The sequence below is a fragment of the Epinephelus moara genome, chromosome 3, assembly GCF_006386435.1.
Source record: "Epinephelus moara isolate mb chromosome 3, YSFRI_EMoa_1.0, whole genome shotgun sequence".
Taxonomy (NCBI): domain Eukaryota; kingdom Metazoa; phylum Chordata; class Actinopteri; order Perciformes; family Serranidae; genus Epinephelus; species Epinephelus moara.
The window spans coordinates 14410967-14428724 of NC_065508.1; the positions used below are offsets into that span (position 1 = coordinate 14410967).

General features: G+C 41.3%; 2 protein-coding genes and 1 non-coding gene across 3 annotated transcripts in view; 1 reads left to right on the plus strand and 2 right to left on the minus strand.

Annotated features, from left to right (window-relative positions):
• LOC126387458 (tripartite motif-containing protein 3-like) overlaps nucleotides 1-5938 on the minus strand; it is a 39600-nt gene extending 33662 nt beyond the window's left edge. The window contains exons 1-2 of the mRNA XM_050039985.1: nucleotides 5800-5938; nucleotides 3402-3487 (exon numbers count right to left, since the gene is read on the minus strand). The gene's annotated coding sequence lies outside the window, so the exon portion shown is untranslated. The remainder of the gene's footprint in view (nucleotides 1-3401; nucleotides 3488-5799) is intronic.
• Nucleotides 4877-4948, plus strand: trnaw-cca (transfer RNA tryptophan (anticodon CCA)). The gene has a single exon. It is a non-coding gene; the product is annotated as a tRNA-Trp (tRNA).
• Nucleotides 5939-7194: 1256 nt separating the features above from the next.
• fhdc3 (FH2 domain containing 3) lies at nucleotides 7195-15210 on the minus strand. Its single transcript, XM_050040000.1, has 11 exons — nucleotides 15144-15210; nucleotides 14752-14813; nucleotides 11907-12009; nucleotides 11637-11722; nucleotides 11332-11432; nucleotides 10534-10604; nucleotides 10282-10389; nucleotides 10060-10130; nucleotides 9781-9898; nucleotides 9498-9662; nucleotides 7195-8455 (listed from the first exon to the last, which is right to left on the minus strand). Exons 2-11 carry the CDS (start codon nucleotides 14784-14786, stop codon nucleotides 7382-7384), a joined length of 1932 nt encoding a protein of 643 aa, XP_049895957.1. The 5' UTR covers nucleotides 14787-14813; nucleotides 15144-15210; the 3' UTR covers nucleotides 7195-7381.
• Between the last annotated feature and the right edge of the window lie 2548 nt (nucleotides 15211-17758).

Consider the following 17758-nt stretch of genomic DNA (forward strand, 5'->3'; position numbering starts at 1 on the left):
GCGGGAGCACCATGTTGCCATGGAGACTGCATCCAGTGCAGCAGAACACGCAGATGGCTGCTCTCTCCCTCTCTCTCTCTCTCTCTCTCTGAAACAGTCCAGTTAGCTTCTCATCCCTGGCCAGCAAATCATAAAAGCTTGTTTCTGTGCAGGTTTAGAAATCCCTCCAGGTATAGATGGGCTTTTGACTCAGCATGCAGACAACTATTTTCTGACAGAAGAGAAATAGACCGAATACAGCAAGATGATTATTCGCCGAAAATAGTATCATTTAATATATTTAAACACGTATGTCTGACCAACATGTATGACAAATCATCACATGCTTCTTCAGCCTATGTAAAGTGTGCATGGTCTGCATATAAATGTAGACTGTGTGGACAGTGTTATAACGTGATGGCTGGAGCAGAAAAGGTGAAGTAAAGGTGATATGTGGTTAATCAATATATTCACACCACACTGGCTGACCATTTTCCAAAGCGTAACATTCTCAGATTAACTTCCAGGCAGACATTACTTTCACTTCATGTCAGGATATTCTGAAAATACGTAGAAACTGTGTTAACAACATCTTTCAACATTTTTTTTTTATATTCTTTAGACTTTAGATACAGTGTGAAAAGCTTACATCATCACTTCCAACCAGGTGTCTCAGCTTGTCTCTATGTGATTCATAAATACAGTTACGTCACTATAAATAAAATGTGCTCAGTGTATTCACCGATAAATAGACAGACGGTGTGACAGACCCCAGAGGTAAGGAACTGGACATAGTGAACATTTAGCTCAGTGATTTGACACCATTCAGGACCAGGATTTGAGCATCAGCTGCATGTCATTGCATTTATTTGCTAATTTAGGTAGCCAGATATTTAAACTGGTAGAATATAGTCCTCAAATAGAGCACATCTTAACTGTGATGGTTTATTTGTTTCAGAAAGTCTGCATATGTTGACTGTAAATGAATGGAAAATGGTGGGGATCAAGAAGGAGGGTAATTTGTATAAAAATGTTTGGTACGCTTTGAGAAAATGCTCAATAGTGATTTGAAGTAGATCATTTACAGGTTTCTGACTAAAATTTGTAAAACCACTGGCACGGTCCTTTAACTACAGTCTTCATGCTCAGAAACAAGCACGAAGGTTATGATATTGTAACCCTAGTTCTGTTAGCACAGGCCCCACCCTCTACTACTCCAATCCTGAGAATGCATTCACCCACATAAACATAGCCAGCCAATCGGGACATGCCTACTTAAATAAGTGCAAACTACACAGTTCACAAGGTAGTACTTTGACGCTGTCCGTCAGCACCCTCCTCAATAGCAACGTGGGAGCAACAGGGCCCCTAGGTAGTTTGCTCCACCTGTGCTGACAGAACTAGAGGTACAATACCATAGCTTTTGTTCGATCTCACACCGGCTTCACCTTCTACTGGACTCTGGGTACAGTGGGTGGTGCCGGATGAGTGAATGCCCTGTCATGCCATAACGTTGACCCAGCCACACCCATCCCAACCAGTGAGCAAGTTGCCATCATTGAGGAGAAAAGGACGACAGACAGCATCTTGGTATTCCCTTATATACTCTGTCTTACCCATGTATTGGGGTAGGCTGGTCCTGATTAGCTGGCTATGTTAATGCAAATTTCAGTGGCCGAAAGCAAAGATACTCTATAAAAAAAAGATACCACTTTACAAGCTGCACCAATGGTACAAAATGGCATGCACTTCAGGTCTCCTAAATGGGCGTGGTTGTCTCTCCCCGGCATACCCACTTCTTATTTGGAAGTGTAGTGAACATTGTGTGGATTGATGAATACAACTCTATATATGGTACAAATTTAATGTTGTTCCTTGTTTGCTTGTCTGTATCTGCTAGCTTAATATCTGATATTAACTGAGTGTAAGATCACATCAGTTGTTACCAGATCTGGCAGTAGTATGTTGCTTAAACAGAGACATGTCTGTCTGTCTGAAGAAAATGCCATTTCACTGTCAGACTGTTTAGAGGTGTTGGGGCTCGTGAAAAATGGGTCCAATGTTTACTTAAGTGACTATACAGTAGAGTGAAAGAAACGGTCATAATCTGTACCAGCATTCATTTTTCCCATTGGAATGAATAGACTCGGGGCCACACCTAATCTCTTACAGGGACAGGGCAGTGGTGAAACCTTCATGATACAGTTACAGGAAATTAATCTAAAGTGGGCCATCTCGGTTTATCAACGGTCTCTGGTGAAAGCATGCTTGTGACAGGAGGAGAGTATTACCTATCGAGGAGAGTAGAGGGTGGAGCCTGCTGCTCTTTAAGTGTAATGTAAAATGGTTTCAAGTACAGTGTCATTGACAGCATTCCTTCTGTCTCAAAATGTCCACTCATTAGTCTTCCTCATTAGCTGTACGAGAGTGGACGTTTAGCTAAGTGGTAGCTCATATCTAAGATGGGTTTCACTATCTGGCGAAACCCCTGTGAATGTGGTCCAGTGTGTATTAGTTGTGGGAGAGTATCCTGAGAATCAGGCAGCTATGAAGCTTTGGCTGCAGTGTGTGTGGGGATGTATTATTCTGTTTCCAGACAGCAAAAGTTATGACTCATTTAAAATTAGGCGCTAGATACACACAGATTGCGGTTGCAAACTCAATAAATACACATTAGTGCCACACCATTTTCTTGTTAAATCCGGTCTTTCTTGTGTTGTAAGAAAACAAATGCAAACTGAGAGGCACACGCATCTTTCTGCTTAATTAAACTCATACTGCTAAGCTCCTGTGACCTTAAACAACTGACTTAACCAAACCAACCCCCAGATGATAAACCACAAACATCACAGTCTGACCCCTGTAAACATAATTAGGTGGCTTCCTGCAAAAGAGCAAGTCTAGGAGAGACATGCAGAGCTCATGCCTCCATTTCTCAGTCCAGATTACCTGCAATTTATTTTGATTAAGTGAAATGAAATCCGGCTTTGGTGTAATAAAAGCAACAGCTGAATGGAAAAGACATGAATATTGACAGCCATCGCCATCCGTTCACCTTGCTGGCAACAATGTGACATTTACCCAGCTAATCAATGCGCCCCGTGCAGCTCCAACTCCCTGACGTTTAAGCCTATCTCATCAGTGTAGACAGAAAACAGCATGCATCCTAATCAGAGCAGCTACAGCTGGAGCAGGAAGGACATTAATATCAGCGCCCTATTTTAAGGTCACTGATGAATGTGATTATAGTTTCATTGATGACAACAAACCCTGAGACAGAACTAAAGAATAATGTAAGTTATGGAAGGCACTCAGCTTCAGTTTGCTGATACTACCTTTTCATATGGCCAGGGCCAAACAACAGACAATGCAGAATGTGTGATAAAACCCCCACAGATTTTACATCTTATGCGTGCACTTACCCATCCATTCTGCTATGAGGAGGCTGGACACTTATGAAGGTTAGCTGATAAATGTCCTAGATTCTCCAGATGCTCCTCTTCACTTCCTGTGTGGAAAACAGCTGGGATTAACAGACAGACCTGAAAGCACCAGAATTACAAAAAGTACATATTTTTTTTAACACAAGGTTTCTAAAAAGTGGGTTTTGCTTTTTAATGTTACCACAAATGAATTCACATCCATGTCTTCTTTGATTGTGTAGTTTGACCATGAACGTGTACAACGACACTGCTAAAAAAAAAAAAAGGGAACACTTGAATCACACATCAGATATTGATGAACGAATTATTCAAGCTGAAAATCTTTCCTGATGTACATTGTATAATTTGTTGAGCACAAAATTATATAACAACTGTCGATGAAAACCAAAATCATCAACCTATGAAGGCCTGGACTCATCAAAGTAAAACATTGAAATCACAGGCTGATCCAACTTGCATAAAATTTTATCACAGCACCTCATAATGTGACTTAGTAGTGTGTTTGGCCTGTATGCACTCCAGACAACATCTGGGCATGCTCCTGATGAGTCGGTGGATAGTGTCCTGGGGGATCTCCTCCCAAACCTGGATCAGGGCATCAGTGAGCTCCTGGACAGTTATAAAAGGAGGTGCCATCCTGGAGGAGCTGAAGCACCTATGCAACCTGATTGGGCTGCAGGTACCGCCTCATGCTACCAGTAGTGAAAAAGGCCCGAGCAGAACACACAACTTAAGAAGAATCAGTGAGGGTTGTCTTGCTTTTGCCTCTCCTTTGCACCTGTTGTCAGTTTCATTTGCACCAAAGCAGGTGAAATTAATTCAAAATCACTTGTGCTTCCTAAATGGACAGATTGACTTGGTGTTATTCTTTGACCATTAAGTGTTTCATAATTTTTTGAGAGGTGCATGACACATGTATTCTCCTATAGGTTGCATCACGTTTATCAAAATTGAACAACTTTTACTTCATTTACTTAATGTTTTGTGGAGGACCTTCAGGGCTCTGTGTTGGATGTGTGTGTGGATGTACCAAAAATCAGAAACCAACAAATTGCACCATCTAGTGACTGACTGGGGGCCACATCACCTACACAGCATCCTAACAATTTACTGCATGGAGCTATATGGAGACGTAGACTTTCATTACCATGCAGAAAAAACTGTCAAAGAATCGCTGTGATCTCACCTTCTGCTCTTCTTTTGTCTGAAAATGAAGGCGTAAACTCTATGACGCACGCGTAAAAGTCAAATCGGAAAACGGCTGAGAGAAAAACACTCTCAGCCTAATCATTACACTTTACACAGTATCTGGGATGTACACTCAGATGCGTATTTTCTTGTGTTTAGCCAGAGAAACGCATGGCGTGTAGGCCTACACAAACTGAAGACGGAGACGACGTACGAACGTTTGCGCAAAGTGGTGATTAATCAGCTGTTCCAGTACAACGCTATAAGACCTCGTGGCGCAACGGTAGCGCGTCTGACTCCAGATCAGAAGGTTGCGTGTTCAAATCACGTCGGGGTCAATTATTTGATCGAATTACTGACATAAAGTTTGCATGATGCGTAATAAAAGTGTCAGCTGATTCAAAAATTCCCCTCCAGAACTCTGGTTTGCTTCATGATTATTCAAAGTACAGCGTCAATTTCAGTAGATAGGCCCAAAATTTCACAGATACACATGCGTAAAATGCGATGTTTTACTCCGCATCAATCATTTAATTTAGTTAATTTTTATAAAACCTTATTTTCTGTTTCAAGTTTTACTTTTTCCCCATGTTTTATCAATGTAAGTTCCATCATAAGTATCAGCAGTAACCTTTAAAAATGCATAGAACATAATGGGATGCACAGATGTTTAGGGAATCACCGTAAATCAAAAATATAAAGTTGCCTCTATTTCCAAAGGCTGAACATGAGGCTTTAAAAGTACACTTTGTACCGCACAATAGTCACAGGTTCATCATTCATGTATATACAGAGCACACTTTAATGGAGTGTCATATACCAACCCAAAATGTGATTTCAAATGCTACTGTGGGAACACATCTCAGCGCATCACGAGTGAATTCTCCATGGTTTTCCCTTCCAACCTCAAATCAGATTACAACACTTGTAAACAGTCTAATGCCCATAGCTGCAGCTATGGTGGATTAAGTTTCCACACAGTGTGATCTTCTGTCATGTTACCAAAGAGCAGGGAAAATAATTTCTTAAAACAAAACACTTCCTGCAAGCCAGTTTGTTTCAGTGCTTCCTGCTTCAGGCTTACACAGAATAAAAACATGGAGATATTTCACTTAGAGCAAAGCATTCACTTGACAACATATCAGCTGATCTGTTATGCATTCCCAAAACATGTTCAGCATTAATGTACCTTTTCGGTCCAGCTGGCAGTTCCCACATTTAAAAAGCGTCCAGGATTGTCACTATACAGGCTTCTCCTTTCATCTGTTGACCTTAGTTCTTGCTCCTGTGCATTTCCCTTTTGTGCTTTCTGTCTTTAAGACACTGGCTTCCTCTCTCCCCTCACATGCTCGTCTCTGCTTAAATGCTTCCTCACAATACAACTTGCAAGTCTCCCTCCCTCTCTCACTCGGTCCAAGTTTCCCCCCCACCCCACCTCCTTTCTCTTCTCTATTGAAGTTTCTCATCTTTCACTGCAACACACACACACACATTCTGAACACACCGTTGTTTAGCATAGCCCCGGTGAGAGCCAACAGGTCACCTCGAGTCCTCAGGAGTTGACTCACATGAGATGATCCTTAAAAGCACTCAGCATTTTATCACAATGGCCTGATTGTACTCCGGGGCGCTCATTTGACACCAAACAGGTCAGTCGCTGCTGACGCAGCGCTCAGCTCCCAGTACCAGACTGTTATCTCTGCTTGCGTACAAGGCCAATCTTTTATTTGACTTACAAAGATCTGCAACCTTGAAGGAGACCTTGCTTACGCTTACAGCTAAGACAAAAGACTTTGATTTTCACAGAAACTGCCCATGTATTTCCTGTTTTATTCAATTCATTGTGTCCCTTGATTTGAAGTGCTAGGCGACTGAAAATGTCCCCATTGAGCACTCGCCAGTGGGAGGGATGGACGTGGGAGGACAACAGAACAGTCAGAAAGGAGCCTGTATTGAGCAGTTTGTTCAAGAGAGTATTATTACACTGAGAGAGCTCAAATGAAATGGCAGTAAACAAACCCTGTTGCCCAAGTAACACAGCTGAATGCGTCTTTCTTCTCTTTCTGTCCAAAAATCCCAGCCACTGCTGGGCAGAGACACCAGGGTGGCACAGTGGTGGAAGAACAGATCATCTGGATACCAGCGTGGGTTCACCAGCAACAATGTGTCCTATTCAGATTTTCTTGTCGGTTGCGATGACAGCATCAGCTAGGAGTCTGACATTTAAATGAATGTATCTATGGGCTGAATTTCCAATCTGGTCGCTTTTGTGTTCAGGATTGTTCACATCCTACATGTGTTAGAAGCCCAGAAGTTAAAATGCGCCTCTGCTACCTGAACAACTGCCTCGCAGCCAGACTGACAGAGAGAAGAAATAATAGATGAAGTGAAAGGCAAGTACTGGAAACTGAGCAGGCGTCACTAAGGAGACATTAGCGCCAGTCAGACTGTCAAGAATTTCATAAAAAGGCTGACAGAGGAGACATTTCAACCTGAATTGCATTAAACAATAAATGTTGAGTGCATAATCCATAAACAAGTAAAATTTAAAAGGTAGAATGACACCCTTTATTGCACAGAAAAAGACAAAAAAGAAAAAAAAAAGATTTTTGAATGTGGTTTGACTCCCACAAAATCAAAACTTTCACAGTTCAAAGCAAGTTCCCCTTTACTTTGGGCTCACTGAAGGGTAAAACCTTAACAATAAAAATAGACAAACAAACACATAAAAATGACAAAGCTTGTACTCTGTCTCTAGATAAAATTTGGAATCAAGTATTCGATACTCTGATGTTTTGTTCCTCCACATCACCAGTCTTATTTCTGCCTCCGATGCGTCTGAAGAAGGATATGAACCCAGAAGTGCTCACTTGACCCTCGACCTGATTCCCTGCCTTCCTGCCAAGCAGTGAACTGACTCCTGCTCCTTCTTCTCTCATGCTTTCCGTCGTTGATCCAGAGGAGTATGACCTTTGAGACGTGCCTTTCTGGAACAAGTTTCCCAGCCGGAATGCTGGAGATCGTCTGGTTTCGTCCAAGGAGGCAGACCTGAGGATTGGACCCTGCGACACAGCTCTCTGACTGCGGCACTCAGGAAGGGACGCAGAACCCCCAGATGAAGTTGTCTGATTGTCCTGATTGGAAGAATTGGGGAGATAATTGCCTCTGTCACTCTCCCAGACTCCATCATCAAGGTCATCTCCAGCTGGCATTGAGGATTGTCTGCGTAGGTGTGCTTGTCGGTTTCGATGGGAGGTGTTTCTTGGGGAGCAAGTAAAAGGGCTCAGGATGGTCCACGGGGAGCCGACATCCCCATTGTTGGTAAATAAGAAGTCTCTTGTTGTAGAGCGAGGGGTACTTGGGGTTGCTGGTGTATCTTGTGCTGTTTTAGACCGAGGAGGAGTGCCTGACACTCTGTCCCCATCAGCGCTGCTTTTGCCATTTTGGTAGTGAAGCACCTTCCGAGTTATCTCACGCATCTTCTCAGCTTCTTCTTTGTTTTCTGCTTCTGCCATTTCCTTGTCCTCTTTCTGCAATTTGGGTTGTTTCTTCTCGGGTGTCTCTTGTCTATTACGGGGCGTAGGCTCATTTTTGTCTACTGACGGAACAGTCTGAGAGCTGCACTCAGATGGGGATCCTGCAATTGCAGGCAGTGTATTCTTTCTGCATCTGCTTACTCCCTCTGGAACGGTGGAAAGAAAGCTGTGCAAGACTGACTCCAAGCTGGAGGAGTCCTGATCAGGCTCGGGTCCTGTGCGGGACACTGTTGAGCGGCGTTTGGCTACAATACGCATGCTCTCCTTCCGCTTGCGTCTCTGCTCTGCTTCCTCTCGCTCTCGGTTCTCCTACAGCCATGTCAAGGAAGAATAAATTTAAGTTAGATACCATACAATGCAAAGTAATGACACAAGGGGACAAGAGGACAATGCTTGTAGAAAATGAGAAGTACTCAACATTCACCTATTCATTTGTAATGAAAACTTTGTATTTCTCACATGCCTCCATGGTACCCTGGAAATCCAGAGTTCTCGCGAGAGCGCAATTTGAATTTGCTCAGCGAGTCACTCTGGCAATCAGTAATGATGCTTATTACCTATGCCCATGANCTGGATACGTCACCCCGTGTATTGTTCTGATTGGTCGTAGTGTTATCCAATTGTGTGCAGTGATATTTACAAATGCATGCTTTGTGCCGTCCCTCGAGTTGGGCCATTTGCATTACTCATGGCCAGACCCTAAATCTTTCTAGATTTGGGTCTAGATTTCCAGGCTACCTCCATGGTGAACGAAGAATCCAAAAACAGTGAAAATTCTTTATGAACTGAAATAATAGGGGGCACCATTTAACAAAAGCAAAGCTATATAAAGACACCTATTTACCATCTCTCATACAACTCCTGCAGTATAATGCTCAGTACTTTCCAAACACATATTTTCCAAACACTTCCACTAAAACAGCACAGGTGCACTCATCTATGCATGAGATCGTCTTTGTTAAAGTGTTTTAAATTATAAGGTTTTAGCAAAAATGCATGTGTTTGAGAAGTAACGAGCATACAGCTGGAGACTTGGATTATACTGCACCAGCTGTATGAGTTTGTAAACAGATGATTTGATATAGTTTTGCTGATGTTAAAAGTGGCCCCCCATTACTTTAACTCACAAAGAACTTTCTCCATATTTGGATTCTTCGTTCATCATAGAGAAATGTGAGAGAAACAAATTTTCTTCACAAACTCAAGGTAACACAGGGCGATTACAGATATACAAATTATCGTTTGGGGAGTGAACTATACCTTTAAATACATAACAACTGTATTTTTTCCCTGTTATGTAGTTTATTCTATAGCACATTTAAGTATTATCGTAAATCCTTTCTGTTCTGACCTGAACAGCTGTGTCAAAGCGCTTGCAGAATGAATGAAAGATGGAGCAGCACTCCTCCAGTTTGAAGGTAGCTGGGTCTTCACAGTAGTACTCAGCAACGGCGTCGCTCACAGCCTTTAGCTCCTGAAGAGAGGACTCCACATCGGCCAGCTTCGCCTCGGCCCTCTAAGAAATGAAAAACATTACAGGTATAAAGCAGAGGGATCCAGACTGAAGACTGACTGAAGCATTCACAAACTCAGTTTTGCACAATAAGAGCCCAAACAACACAGGGAAACTTTACCATGAGGAATGTCTCCATTTGTTGTAAGAGACCAGGCTGTCTGCTGCTGTACAGTTTCACTTCCTTGATCCTCTTGACTTCCCTCTCAAAGTCTGCGATGATGTCCTCTTTACAAATTCTGTGTTAAATTGAATCACATGACGTATTCCAGATGATACAAAATTAATTATCAAACCAGCCAGCTTTAACATCAGATTGAAATAGATTTGACAACATTTAAAGCTACTGTTGAGCAAACCATGTTCAGTTAAATCACCAATAGACACCAATGATGCCCACCTTGATCCCATCCCAATGTTTTCAAGCTGGGTGTGAAAAGTCAGCAGCTCAGCATCGATGTCCTCCGCTTGCTGTGGGTGGAGAATAAAGGAGAGAGGGCAACAGTGAATAAAGAGACGGAGCAGGAGAATAAATCAGTTACATAACTGTTTATGAACAAAGCATGATAGCAGCCGTGATTTCACAGATTGTTTTTTCATCCATTCATTCCACTTTCCTCACCTTGGCAACGTAGTGCATGAGGTTCATGCCAGGCTTGTTGGCCTTGGTGTCTGCTAGGTTGAGCAGAGAGGTCATCCTGAAGCCAATGGCATTGGCACTGTAACCACCCTGAATAATAAATCATGCGAATGGTCCATTCATCAGTATGATAAATGCTGAGTAAAAAGCAAAAGGGGCAGCTGAAATGCATTTGATAGAATACATTAAAGAATAAGTATTAAAAAACAGAATTCTAAAAAGAAAAATACCAACAGCGTTCATGTAATTCCCGGCTTTTAATACTAGTCGAATGACCGAGTGGAGGTCATCGCAGTCCAACAGCTCTATAGAAAGAGAGGCAAAAGAGACGGAGACAAAGAACCTTAAAGGGACAGTTCACCCCAAAATCAAAAATGTATATTTTCCCTTTATCTGTAGTGGTATTTTTCAATCTAGATTGTTTTGGTGTGAGTTGCCGAATGTTGGAGACATCAGCCACAATTATGTCTGCCTTCCCTTGAATAAAATGGAGCTCGATGGCATTCAGCTTGTGGTGCTTAATGCGCCAAAAAATTACAATGTCTCTTTCCAGAACTCATGACCCGATTACTCAACATATTCCACAGACCTTGTTGTGAGTACGCGTGCATCTACTCATAGATGAGAGGCTTGTGTTTGTGACAATACAAGATGTAAACATTAATGTCATCATCCTCTGCTGAGCTGTGACATTAGCTAGCTCAGCTGTGCTAGCAGTAGATGCACGCTTCCTTCTGCGCGATGATATGGTTAATGGGTGTAATTTGGTAGACAGAAAATAGTTCCTACATCAAAATGCTCACAACAAGGTCTGTGGATTATTATAAAATGTACTTTTTTGATGTTTTGAGCACCACAAGCTGAGTGCCATCTGGTTCCAATTATATTTGAGAAAAGGCAGATGTCTCTACAGGCAATACCCACACACTCTGCATCTCACACCAAAACAATCTAGACTGATAAATAGCACTACAGGTAGGAGGAAAAATATGCTTTTGCTAGCAGCTTTAGTGAATGTGTATGAAATGTTACCATTAGCTGCTTTGGTCATGACAGCAAAAGAGTTCTTCACCTCCTCCATAAGAGGAAAGAATTCCTCCCTCAGCACCATCATTTTTAGGCGTTCCACATAGCTGAAGACAAGACACATGAACATGAACATCAGTTTTATCACCAGTTATTAAGCCACAAGATATATGGATGAGGCCAAAAATATGAGCTCAGGTGTTCTCAATGAGTGAACATGATTTGATATGTTGTAAAAACAAACAAACAACAACAAAAAAAACAATAAAGAAGCAAAAATGAAAAAGCTTTTGGGGAAACTCCAGACTCACCCTGGCACTTTGACCAGCTGCACCATAAACTGGTCAGCCTCAGGTAACACAGAGAGGTTTCCACTGAATGATAGCAGCTGCTTCACCTGTGCATACACACAATATTGATTAAATATATCTTACAAGGTTAAACTGGAGGAAACAAAAGGGAATCGAAGTGCTCAAGTATAAGGACTTCTTAAAAAGTTCTTCTTCCACGACACTTAAATGTTCATGAAGCTTATTTCATGCATACAAGTGGAAAGATGAGAAGAGTGGAGCTGGTGTTACCTCACTTTCTTCTGGCAGCAGTTTACAAAGCTCTTTTAGTTTGCCTGTTCCAAATCTGAGCCAGTTCCCTTGACGAATGTCCTGCACAATATCAGTCACTGGCCTGCAGAGGGAGACAAAAGACAACCGTAATAAAAACATTCTTGTACTGCCTTCTGTCCTGCCATAATGAACAGGACTTACCACACATGATTAGTCTGGCTATAAACAAATTACAGAGACAGAAGACCTGCTTCAGTTAGGTTAGCATCACATGGGCATCATGCTCTGCTTTATTTTTTCTATTTTATGTTTCTACTGTGTTACATTTCTGATGCAGACCACTGTCTGATCTGAGTAAGCCCCAAGGGTGTTGTATTGAGAGGGGAAACCCATACAGTTCACCTGAGACTAGAGAGGAGGCTGCTACACAGCACAGCAGTCACAAAGTCAAACCCAGAAGACAAACAATGATCAACCCGGTCGTCAAATAATAATATTATTGTTGCAGCTCATTTAAATCTCGTTGGTCAGCAGCAGCCAACTTTCAGTAACTGGATGCTGCAGCTGACCTTTGCTGCCACCAGATAGAAAACCAGCTGCCACCATGACTACAAAGCCGCCTATATCTCTACTAGCAGGATAATAATAAATGCCTGTTTAGATATTAAGTCGTAACATAATGTCAAACTTTGCGTAAAAACAAGTTAATATTGGATTTTTTTCAATGTCCAGCAAATGCCAATAAAAAGCATCATCATGTGCTGTTTCGTCACTATCAAACAAGAAGCAGATGCAATTTGAATTTGACGTACATGATAGGGCAGATATCATTACAGTGTTTAGCTGTTGACACACAATAAAAGTGCGTTTGGTATTCAAAGTGAGAGCTGAGTGAACCTTGGACCAAAATGAAGTCATACTGAGGAGGTTCAGACAAAAAAAAAAAGAGAGAATACAAACACATTTAGACCAACATGTTTGACATGTTAAAATTCGGATGTGAAAGACAAAATGAATTTGAAACACTTTGAACATCAATCCTACAAAGCACAATTGTTTTTGTGGTAAAATTTATCAAGGGAGCTAAATATGATTTCAAATAGGTTTCATACATTTATAAGACAGCTATTTACACCACATTTAAATGTTTTAGTTTCACTATCATTTTCATGAAAAGCATGATAACCAATTTCATCATAACATGTTATTTGACAGGTTGATATAAATGTAAAAGAAAAAAAATAGCAGATTGTGTTTCTATTTCAAGTGGAAATAAAAACTTTTTTATCTTTACCTCATCATTATGGAGTAAAAGTTGATTGCACAATGTAATGGCTATACAATAAAGACAGCATTAGCATTTAAATTGGTTCCCTGCAAGCCTTGCTTTCACTATGCAACTCTGTCTGCCGCTGGGTGTGATCTCCTGGAAAACGAAGGCTCGATTTAAGGCACAAAGGAAGTGCTTCAACCATTGCGCAACCAAAACAGGAAGAAAATAACGCTTTTGTTTTCCCCTGTAGCTTACTACTAAAGAGTATCAGTGAAAGTTCTTTACAGTTACTCTCCCTTGTTGCGGAAATGGCAGACGATGGTACAACCGAACTAATTGTGGAGGCTGTGACAGTTACAGGCTCTGAGGAACACGGAACTCAATCTCGTTGTCTTGGCAACAGCAGCATCAACATACCAGTGGAAAAATGCTAGGGAGGCTACGTTGAAAATTTGTCTGTGTCCCCTTTGAGAGCCTCTGACTTCACTCTGATACCAGTCCTACATGCCTGCATACATCAGTGCAAGCAACGGTCATGCTAAAATCCACCTGTCACAGTGAGATCGCACTTCACAAAATCTGTATTTTCAACTCCCAAAAACATCAGACCCTGCACACCTGACCCTCTAAATTGAAATGATCCAGCCATAACCTAAGAGACAAAACTAAAGGGCGGTGTAATGGAAACACTCGTCCATCACTGTCCTGAGGGCCCCAACGAGCGCAATCGGCCATATTAGTCACGGATGGATTACCGAACAGGGCACAGGCCTTGGCACAGGTACTGCAAAATGTCACTCACATTACTACTGTTGAATATTTACTGACCAGAAAAAGACTCAAGACAGAGATGCAAAGGAACTGCAAAGAGACACAACATGCCAAAAGAAGACAAAATGATCACACAAAAGCAAAAAAAGTGTGCATACTGACAACAAAGAGATGCAAAACATCATCAAAACAGAAGGCAAAACCACAAAGTCTGTGTGCCGGTGAGGCCCTTTTGCATATCTGTGCCCAGGTGCCCAATGTCTCATGATCCGGGACTCAACAAGCAATCATGTCCCTGTTGCTACACCAGAAACTGCATTTTATGAGGGGACAACTACATGGAAAGGATGATATATGCTGGTGCATTATAGTGGTAATCCAACATGGCTGCTGGGTTTATCCTCCCTTTCCCTTTTCTCTGCTCAGCCTCACCCCTTTGGTTTAGCACTATGTTCTCCTATCACTTAAGTATTAATAAAGTGAGTCATAACTTTTCTCTATGTTGTTGCTAAATGCTCTCAAATGACGTTTAACAGGGCATTTCCATGTATTTGAATATAATCTGCTCAGATAAAGAGCCTGCTGGTTGGGTAATGATTAGCACAGTGGAAGTGACCACAGTGTCAAGATCTGTTTTCCCAGCTCTGCGTTTGACATGAAAGCAACCTGCTCCGACTACTGCTTACTGTAGCTCTTCCTGTCAAAGCTCCTGTAGTTCTTGTTGTGGTTGCATTTTGTTAACTGAATCATACTCTTTTTCTTTTCGAAGACAATCATTCTCACCCACATTCTGTCATTCAGAGCTTAAGCAAGCCTTACCTCTTGAATTGTCTCAGAAAGATCCCAATATTCATACTCTTTTTAGAGTCGAGGATTGTGACCTAAAGAAACAAAAATGATCAATACTAATAAATGAAATGTTTTGTTTGTACAGCCATATCTGCACAAAAAGACAGATCTATAATCAGCACTGTACTCCACATAATCTTTGAGGAAGCAAAAACACCCCCTAACGTGGGTTTTAATTTAGCAGTTCCTCATTGATGTCAATATTAGCGTGGAACTTTTAAAAACCAGTTCCTGTTTGTGTGTTCATTACTTCCCTAGCTTGTGCATTCTGTGTGAGTTTATGTGCCAATAAAAACTGAGGATGGTCTGCATCAGTTACTGGAAATTAACCTCAGTTATGTCCAGCTTGTTATGCTATTTACCTGTGGAAAGAAGTCCACACCATCACTCGTCTTCAGACCCACGGCCCTTGAGTTGTGCAGCGAGGCCCGTTTGTCTACGTGACTGAACAGCTCCTCCATGCTTCGAATGTCCAGCACGAGGTCTCTCTGAGGCCGTTTAGACGTCCAGACATTCAGTTTGCCAAGGACACGCTGGCTGGGAATCGTGTCCCAGTTGAGCTTTTTCATGGAACGTCGCTGGACATTACGAGAGCCAAAAGGTGGGGGAGGAAGAAGAGGAGGAGGAGGAGGGGGCAGGGGAAGAGGAGGGGGAGGAGGTTGTGGTGGTGGTACAGTAAAGGACGATGGGAGATCTGGACCTTCTTGAGCATCTGGTGGAAGAGGAGGAGGGCTGTGAGAGGAACAGCTGGGGGGAGAGGCAGATTTTAAAATCAGCACTCCCTCCATCTGTATCTCTCAGGTCCAACGATGATGGAAGGAGGAAGTGTCCTGCTGTGTGCCACTCAGATCTGAGGAGATACAGAAATATGTATCCATAAGTACTGAATTATTTTACACAAAAAAAGGTGCACTGGTCCAACAACTTAAATATCTAATTAAAAAACAGCCTTCAGAAGTCTCTTTTTGTTTGATGGCCTGAAATGGTTATAGGCTGCTCAAAGGCTGCCACAGAACAATAGTTTGTCAACAACAACAGTCACCACTTCCTCACTCACAGAAACACACTTTCATTATTGCTTTACCCTCTACTTCTCTTCCTTGAACTATAAAATATCATAACATTTTTACCATAAATAATGGCCTCCCCTAACTGTGGCTCTTCAGTAACACCAAACACCATTGGGGAAATCTCGGTTTTTAATGTTTCCTTCCGCACAGCAAAGGTAAATGGCTCACATAACTTAAATTATATCTAATATGATTTAATAAAACCCAGTGGTGTATTCGGCATGCATGTCATCCACCAAACAATACAATCACGTGAATATTTTACTTCAAAAAATTGTTTTACGCCGTTTGTTCCCCATATCCGCTTCTCATCCCCGAGGAGGGAAGCTGTTCAAAATAACAGGGCAACTAACTATAATTAAATAAAACTGTCCAAAAACATACCATATTTGGTGAAATATTTGTATGCCGAATTTAAAAGTGGACAAAAACGACCCCGAACGTGTTAAAACACGTCTATGTATTTTCAACAAATAGGGCATCATTAATTTGACAATTTCCTAACGGAGTTTCGCTGTCAGTTCTTCACACACAGGGAAGGGCTCCCATCCTCACAGAACATGCTCAGAAACTTACAAATCCTCCAGAATACACTATGAAACGTATCATTTCTTTGCATTTTCACCAAAGCACCCTTAAATTTTACTCACCGTGCTTCTCAAAGTGAAGCTGTCAAATAAATCCTCACTCACTATCTTGCCTCGTGCTCCCTCATGCAGGTTACTTCAGTCTGTCTGTCTCACACACAGCAGTCACAGGTGCAGGGCGCGCCTCAACCAGTCACATTCAATTTAGTTTCCAAGTATGGAAACGCCCTGGTAGGCCTTAAAAAGATGGGCAACCGCTTCTATTTGGTGAACAGGGGTCAAACCTCTTTAATATTAACATTAATTATACATAAATAGATAAATAAAACTTCATCCATTAGGCTAGTTATAGTTATAGCACTTCTGGATCTTTGTTGTGTAGTTCAAAACTTCAAAGAAGGCATGTAAATCTGACTATCATGAGTATATGAAAACACTAAAACTACCATGTCAGTTTTTTGCTATAGATTTTTTTTTGAAAGGCAGAAAGATATGTTGTCATATACCCTTTTGTTTGGTATGTATTTTTTATTTCTCCTTGCTATATGGGATTAGTAAGATCTGATAAGTATGAAAAACTAAGCATTGTCTTTGAACATAAAGTCGTTTTTGAACTAAATGATGCACTCATATGGGGAAATTGGGTTCATTTTGAATAGCCACAAGTGAGCAATAAAGTATAAAACTTAATTTCAATTAAATTACAAACGTTGCAACATTTGTTAAGTGTTTTGTAACTATGGGTTAGAGGACACTGTTCAAGTCTAAAACTGTTCATAACTGTTCATTTAAGTACCTGAACATGGCTGTGCAAAAACTTGACTGATGTGTTCATTTTGTAACTCCGTATGAATTTTCCTTGCTCCATAATCCAAGCTAGGAATGTCCTTTTTGTCTGGAGGAACAGTCTGTCACACCCAGCTGACCTGTGTGAAATGCTGCAACAATCAAGTCCTAATATCCACAGATGAAATGATAATAAAATCCCAATATCCTAAAACAAATACTTCCTAATCAACAGTATGCAATATCAAACTACAAACATGAAACAAACGAATGAGTTTCAATAGAATGTGATCAGGTTTTTAACTCTTTTGTGTCACGATCAGCTGCAGAGTGACATAGCAGAGATGGCTGCCATCTTGTTTTTACATGTATTAGTGTATTGTGTTCTTTCTACTACTAGCTCGAAAGAAAGTGTCCACAAACGTCCTCCTATGAGGACAGGGTCTCAGGAGGATACTGATGAATGTAAAATTTAAGAACACAACTGCAATCTGAAGGAACAAATGCTGATAAATTTGAGAATAATAAGAAAAA